The sequence below is a fragment of the Trachemys scripta genome, chromosome 6 (assembly GCF_013100865.1).
Source record: "Trachemys scripta elegans isolate TJP31775 chromosome 6, CAS_Tse_1.0, whole genome shotgun sequence".
Lineage (NCBI taxonomy): Eukaryota > Metazoa > Chordata > Testudines > Emydidae > Trachemys > Trachemys scripta.
Genome location: NC_048303.1, coordinates 119,632,207 through 119,640,523, shown reverse-complemented (window position 1 = coordinate 119,640,523; position 8,317 = coordinate 119,632,207). Strand labels below are relative to the sequence as shown.

The 8,317-nt window shown below is 39.0% G+C and overlaps 1 protein-coding gene across 1 annotated transcript in view; it reads left to right on the top strand.

Annotated features, from left to right (window-relative positions):
* The window catches only part of ZCCHC7 (zinc finger CCHC-type containing 7), a 156,436-nt gene that overhangs the window by 109,959 nt on the left and 38,160 nt on the right, over positions 1 to 8,317 (top strand). Inside the window, exon 5 of the mRNA XM_034774271.1 lies at positions 864 to 1,034. Coding sequence (XP_034630162.1) covers positions 864 to 1,034 — 171 coding nt within the window. The remainder of the gene's footprint in view (positions 1 to 863; positions 1,035 to 8,317) is intronic.

Genomic DNA, 8,317 nt, shown 5'->3' with positions numbered 1-8,317 from the left:
CCACTTGTGCAGGGAAAGCCCCTGGCAGGCCGGGCCGGTTTGTTTATCTGCCGCGTCCATAGGTTCGGCCGATCGCGGCTCTCAATGGCCGCAGTTCACTGCCCCAGTCCAATGGGGGCTGCTGGAAGCGGCGCGGGCCGAGGGATGTACTGGCCGCCGCTTCCAGCAGCCCCCATTGGACTGGGGCAGTGAACTGCGGCCATTGAGAGCCGCGATCGGCCGAACCTATGGACGCGGCAGATAAACAAACCGGCCCGGCCTGCCAGGGGCTTTCCCTGCACAAGTGGCGGAACAAGTTTGGGAACCACTGGCATAGATAAAGAGGCGAATCGTTAGAGTCCATTGTGTTACATATCACAGCATGCCACTAAGAGAGACAGCTTTTTCATTTTTTAAAACAGTATTTTAAAAAAGGAAATATAAACCAACTTGATTTTACACATCTTACACACATTTTACACATCTTTCGTACAAGTTGTATCCAAAATTTGAGCACACAGTGTTCAGGTATGAAAAGTTTGTCTCAAATCAAAATGTTCCTTTCCTCTTAGCATGATTGTTGTTGATTCGTTGAAAGTAGTACAAGTGTATGCAGTGATTCATGAAACTTGAGAAGAAACAAGGACCAGGAAGTACTGTATATGGAATTAAGTTCGCTTGTATTTCTCTTGTTTAAGAAATAAGAAATCTTGAAGAAACACTATAATCTTAGTATCCCAGCTGAGAATACATAATTATGAACAAGATGATTTGTGGGGGGTTGCGCTCATTTTGGTTTGTGTTTCACCAGTTATTATTTTTTAAATACTTTAAACAGTTGAAATGTTTTCACCTAAGATCCTTCTTTCTCTATTTCTCCATAGAAAATTCCCCCTTGTTGCTTGTGTGCAGAGAGAGATCACCTACAAAATTCCTGTCCAGCACGGTTTTGTTTAAACTGCTGTTTGCCTGGACACTGTTCTAGGGAGTGCCTTGAGAGAGCTTATTGGCATAAACATTGTAACCGCTGTGATATGAAAGGCCATTATGCTGATGTGAGTAGAACGTTTAGCAATCGTTAGCCCATGTCCACCTTTGTCAATAAATGTTATGCGGGGTAAAACTTGATGTTCTAATCATCTGTTTTTAACCTTCTATTATACAGTAGGCGCACATTTATGCATATATAAAAATATATTCGAGTATCTGTCTATATAGTATCATAGTTTCCATGAGGAATGAGGCCAGAATTTAGCAAAATGTGGCATTGTAAGCCCTGCTGTTTGCTGTGATGCAGTTCTGTGTTCCAGTTTGGTTTGTACATCAATTACTTGCTCACATAAATGTTTTTCTTCCTAAATCTGTGCAGCAAGTGTGGTGAGAAATGCCCAGGGAAGCATCATTTAGCCCCATGGAAGGTGTATGTGATTCTTTCACACTTTGGATATAAAGATTTGAAAGTTGAACAAGTGGAGCACAGATGGTTTTGTTGAGTTTTGATTTCATTTTTAGAAAATAATTTTCAAAAAAGATATAAAAATGCAATAAGCAAGACATTTCAATTTAAGTCATAACAGGCATCAAAACAGAGGAATGCAAATATACGTTCAACTGGTGTGGGAGTGGGTGGGCGTGTATAGATGTATAGTATTTAATGCTCAATATATAATGACAGTTCTCCAGACTTTTGTTCCATAGGCTGGGAGGAATTTGGGGGTACAGCAGAATCAGCACTTTCCCCTCATTAAGGAACGAGTGTCTTGCACAATTCACTAGTGTCCATGCTGAGAGAGGTAGTGAGGGGCTCTTACTGGAATTTCATCCAATTGTACTCAACCAGAAGACTGGGGAAAATGCATGGGTCCTCATCAGTGATGATGGCTTAAAATGAGGGGACATCAGATGTCCCAAGTGCTCCAGCAAAGATGCAGAGGACAGCTTCTACCCACCAAAAGCCAGTAAATAGTTGTGTGTTATTCTGATACTACTCCCTTTTCCTATGTTGTTATAAAAGCATCAGTAGAAACTTAAGTTAGTCTTTATCTTGGTTTGGTATGTACATTACCTTATGCATTTCATATGACAAGTATACCTGAGCCGGGTAATAGGACATAATACAGTTTTTTCCCACGTAAATATTATCTAAATGTTATCTCTCAGTAAAATAGTAATGTTAAAGGAAGATGTTTAGAAACAGTTTATTTGAATTACTCAGCTTACACTCTGCATGCTTTTCAGTTGTGGATATACATTCAGTTCTTGTGTGCAGGTTTGGATTTCTGCCACAGTCACCTGTAAACTTTTATATGAACCGTGCAAGAGGGAAGATGGTGACAAATGAGGTGAATTATGTTCACCCAGACAAGCATACTGTATATGGTGTGGGAGAAAAATTATAAAGAGACTGAACAGTTGTTCTGTCTTGTATCGTTCAAATGTCAAAAGACCAGTACAGTGTAAGGAGAGAAATATTTCTGGTCTGAAATCTATTGATATCTTTATCTTAATCCTTACAATATGTTAGTAAAAGCTACATTAAATCCATCTTTCAGTGTCCGTCATTTTCACCAAGGTCATTCAGAATTGCACTGTTGCTACGTACAAGATCAGCACTGCTCATACCAGTTGGGGTGTACAGTCTGATCAGCATTGCCAATCAACCCCTTCCTTCTATCTTAACAAAGAGAAGGTTAAGGAGTGACTTGATTACAGTCTATAAGTACCTACATCGGGAATATTTAATAATGGGCTCTTCAGTCTAACAGAGAAAGGTATAGCATGATCCAATGGTTTGAAGTAAAACAAGACAAATTCAGACTGAAAATAAGGCATATATTTTTGACAGTAATTAACCATTGGAACAACTTACCAAGGGTTCTGGTGGATTCTCTATAACTGATCATTTTTAAATCAAGATGGGATGTTTTTCTAAAAGATCTGCTCTGGGAATTATTTGGGGAAGTTCTCTGGCCTGTGTTATACAGGAGGTCAGACAACAGTCCTTTTAAGCCTTGGATCGATGAATATGCATTATTCCCTGTTGCCTCCATGTCTTAAGATAGAGAGAGAAAAGGTACTTAGAACAAATATTGAACTCCATACCTCACCTCATAAAACATAATTTCTGAAATCTTAACCACCCTTTGTCTGTAACCAAAGTATCTCAAGCCATTCCCCTTTGACCTTCCAGATCTCTCTTGTCAAATGAGCATATGAAAATGCCCCCCTTCTTCAACATAGTCACAGTCCAGGTAAAGAGATTCTTGTAAAAGATGTACTGTTTATTTTATCACCCTACCAAGACACACAGACAGTATAGAAGTCTAAACAAATGGCAGAGACTAGACTTGTTTGCAAATAAACGTCAAGACAACCACATCATGATGCAAAAGTATACAGCCTAAGGAGTGCAGTGTCATGCATGCAATGAAAGCGACCATTTTGCAAGAGTGTGTATCTCTCAGCCCTAATCACAAAGACATACAAAAGCGGAATGTACTTAAGAATGTACCACTAGAAGACTAAGTTCTGGTGGTAATATAGAAACAGAGTTATGTATTGGGTCTCTAAATATATATTCTACAACAAAACAGTTTGTCTCAATGGAAAAAGTGAATAAAAAGTTAATTTGAGTTAAAAATTAACTCAGTGCAACATAATCACATCATGCACATACAAAAATATTAGTGACTGTGTAACCCACACGCCTCCTGGGTATGGTGTTCTGTCCCATCTAGTGACACCGAGACCACTTAGAAAGAGAGAGAAAATGAATTTGCTCTACAGCTTTAGCTAACAGCCACTTGGCTAGGGGAAAATACATTGTTTTGCCCATGTTAAAAAAATTCTGGTGATCTTTTCTTTGAGACACTCTAGCATCACCATACTTTCTCAACAAGTAATATTTTAGGGACTCCGTGTAACATAGGCACAACAATGAATGTAGGGCGTATGCACAGGCTGCCAAATAATCCAACTAAAATTTACTCCTTTGCTCTTTTATTCTATAATCGTTGTAGACACAAGCAGCATGAGCTGGAATGTTGCTACTGATCTCAACAGTGCTTTCTCTGATGGAATTGTAACATTTGGGTTGCACAGGGTATAAATGTCTGTACGCATGGTTTCACTCAACCTTGCCATGCAAAATCTCACAGTAACAAAGTGATGAAATAGATTTTAAAGTCTTCATTGGTGGTTGGGGAACAATTTACAAAGAGTTCAAAATGTGAGAGTTTTTTCCTGCGCATATTTTGTTTATCTAAACAACTATCTAATTTGATTCAAGCTCCTTACTCTTTACAATTTAAAAGGACCTTAAGAGAATGAAAATAACTGGATAGGGGAAATGAACTGATACAGTCACTATCCTGAAACACTATCCTGTAATTTAGCATAAAGTTGTATGGTTGCCCAGTTAATGTGGTATACCACAATATATGTTCGATATAGAGAACTATGATTAAATAAGGCTGCTGTGAAGCAAACCAGCAACACGTAGAAAAGCATAAATCATGCTGATCTCGGATGGGTAGTAGATGAGCTTCAGGTAAGAACTCCAGGTTATAGCTGCTTGGGGCGTGAGGCTATCTTTGATTTCAGGAGGAGTCATGCATACACATCTGAAGATAGGATTTGGCTCCAGGTTTGAAGGTACTTATTTTTCTCAGTTAGCACACCAACTTTTTATCATTATTTACGTCCAAAGTTCAGTACACAACTCCCCCCTCTTTTTCTTTAATGGATAGTTTAGACATTTGTTTAAAATAAATAGTGTCTTTTCTGCCCTTGATACCTACGCCCAAAAGTCATGTTACTGCTAATGGGAGTTTGTGTGTATCTTGTGTAGTGTTGTAGTTCTATGGTAAATTGCTAATAATATTGGATCCATTCCCAAATATCATAAATTTGTACTGGTATATACAGCTATGGGTACTAAACATGAGTAGTTAAAATCTTTATGAAAGATAGCCACTGAGTTGAATATTCAGGTATATTTTAATTAAACTCATTTTGAGAGTTCAAAATAGCCACAAATGGGGAAACATTTTTTTTAATCTCATACATTATAACACTAGACATAATTATTTTTGAAATGTTCCTTTTTTACTCTAGAATGAATTTTTATGGCAAAAGTATAATTCCTCTGAAACAAAGAACGTTATCTCTTATGTCATAAATGTATTGCTATAACATATTTAATTATCAGATATGTTCTAAAATATTCTGATGCACACTATGAAAGCTTGGGGCAGAATAAAATAGGTTGGTAAAATAATCAAAATTGAAACTAATCCGATATGAATGTAGAAGTAGAGCAGTGGGATAGAGCTACAAGATCACAACCAGAGGGCGATACACAATGATGATACACTTAAGATGTGGTTGGTTATGACAGTGGAGAAGAGTACTTGTGAAGGAGCTAAATAATATAGATTCATCGATGATAGGGCCAAAAGGGGACCTCTGTGATCGTCTAGTCTGACCTCCTGCATAACATAGGCCATAAGACTTCCCTGAATTAATTCCCATTTGAACTAGAGCATATCTTTTAGGAAAGCATCTAGTCTTGATGTGTGCAGAAAGAGGTGAGTGATACAGTAATGACACTTAGAGGTAGTAGAGAGTGAGACAAGATATGGAAGTAAGGAAAGATAAGAAATAAGAGACTCTTCTGTATTATTCTGAGAGGTGCAATATAAAGTGTAGAAAAGAATCAGATGAGAATGAAGAGAATGTGGATGATTGAGGGAGAGAATCAAAATTAGGTCTGTTCAAAAAATGTGTCTTACACCTACATTTCCAATATTTCAGAATGAAAACATACATGAAACTTAAAAACATATTTTTCAGTTTTCCATCAAGTAACCTGTTGACAGCTAGTACAGATAGTACTTCAGCACATATTCATTATTCTAACAGTAGAATTGTGGAAGAACAAGAAAATTCCTCAAAATGGGTAGGAAAATATCTTTTAGGGACCATTTAGGTCAGAGCACTTCAGAGCTACAGTCAATCATACTACAATTTAAAAAATACACTGTACCATTCTTATAATGTAGATGAACAGCCATTCTAAAACTTCAGAGTTTAGATTTTGGCATACTTTAGACCACAACTTCTCTACTAGTTAAACTTTTCCACACTAAAGAAGATTTTGGTTTCTTGAGTAACACAATGTGCCATTGCTACTAACAATTCCTTTTGAAAAGCAGCGTGATCGGGTATTCCTAGCACCCTCCTATCTACCACTATCCCCAGTTGGTAGCTTTCTTTGAGAGGGATTATAGGGTTTTTGCCCTAGTCCCTTTCTTTATCCTAAGAACTTACAAAATGGTGTAACCATTATTATCTATATTCTTTGTCCACTCTGTGTCAGTCTTCACAGTTTGGTGTTCCTTCTAACAGCAGCAACTGGAGGCAGACCACAACTTTTCTTCTGTGTGTGGGTTTAAAGCACCCCTCGGGAAGAGCTCTCCAGAATTCTGGACTTTCACACTGACACAGATGGCAGACATCAGGCCCCCCTTTGTAGCAGAGCCTTTTACAGGATTTAAAAAACAAAACAAAAAAACCCCTAAATATCTATCTTCTCTTTTTTTCGTTGTCTTCTAAATTGTTTTCAAAATTGCTGGGCTCCAAAAATGTTTTCCTTTTCTGAGGAGGGTTTGAAGGGCAACACCTCCTCGATAAGCCTGGATCATGTCCTGGGCAGAAGCTCTCGTTCTGTCCCTCAGGATTCTACGCATCAAAGGAGAAGAAAAGCCCGAGTTGGCTGGCACTGCAAGATGCACATAGACCTGAAGGGATGCAGTCAGGGCCAGTCGTTTTTGCAGCGCATCATAAAGCAGGGTGTAGTCCATTGATGAACCTGTTGGTATCCAGATCCAGTTGGAAAATCAAAAGATACTACATGAGGAAGACACACTTAAAAGTGGAAAATCTGGACACCTAATTTCAGAAGTGGCTTCAGGGCCTCCTTCTCCATGCAAGTGTGAAGATGCAAACACTTTGCAAACAAACAAGCTAGCGAGTTTGGTTACCTTCTCAATAGCTCTCGGGTCTCAGTCCTCAGGCCTGATTAAGCCGTAACTGGAATCTCCTCTCAAGATCCCAACACAAAAGAACATATTCCAATAGGAGCTTACCCTGCACCAAAATCCAGTGCTGCTAAAACTGAGTAGTAGGTGTACTCAGACATTAGAATAAGGTGATAAACACTCTCCTAGCATCTTGGAGCAGACAGACAGATGATGACTACAAATCACTTGGATGAGATTCAAATATTGGCACCCAAGAGACATCTTGGTGCAAAGTCAACTTAAAGTAAAGGACACTCTAACATTTCTACAAGGAGGCATGGCTACGGCTCCTTGCTAACACTTCAGAAAGACAAGTCCACAGCTGTACGTATATTGAGCTGTAACAAACCCCGGAGAATCTCTAATCACTCTCACAAAATAGGTTCCTCAGGACCACCACTATCATCAGTGCTCCATTAATACTCAGATTTTTGACATGATCCTCAACTGTGTACTACAAGCCCACATAAACCACTCTTCTAGTCTTTGCAATCAGCATGTGTTTTCACTGGAAGACCTTTTCTCACTGGAAGTTTCTTGCCTACATGCCATGTCCTCAGCCTTAGGGATTTCAGAGCATGGCATGCGCTCTGTGGAACCTCCGTTATACATATTCTACCAGGGCATAACAGTTCTTGAAAATGACCAGTCCTCCTTTCTGAAGGTCATCATAATCTTTCTCAGAAGATTTGTCTGAACCCAAACATCCTAGGGGAGTAGAAGGGGCATACAAGGGATAAAAGGTGTATATAGCAGAGACATTCAAAGCCTCAGGTACAGCTTCTAGGCATATTGCTGCTCACTCTAAGAAACTGTGCACCACCTATGGTGAGATCTGCCAGGTTGCTATGTGGTCCTCCCTCTACACTTTCTCAAAGCACTCTAGAGCAAGCATCTTGAATACTGTGTGCAGATGTGGTCACCCCATCTCAAAAAAGATATATTGGAATTGGAAAAGGTTCAAAAAGGGGCAACAAAATGATTATGGGTATGAGGAGAGATTAATAAGACTGAGACTTTTCAGCTTGGAAAAGAGACTGCTAAGGGGAGATATGATTGAGGTCTATAAAATCATGACTGGTGTAGAGAAAGTAGATAAGGAAGTGTTGTTCTTGTGTTATGAGAAGTAGTAAACTAGGGGTCACCAAATGAAATTAATAGGCAGCAGGTTTAAAACAAATAAAAGGAAGTATTTTTTCACACAATGCACAGTCAACCTGTGAACTCCTTGCCAGAGGATGTTGTCAAGGCCAAGA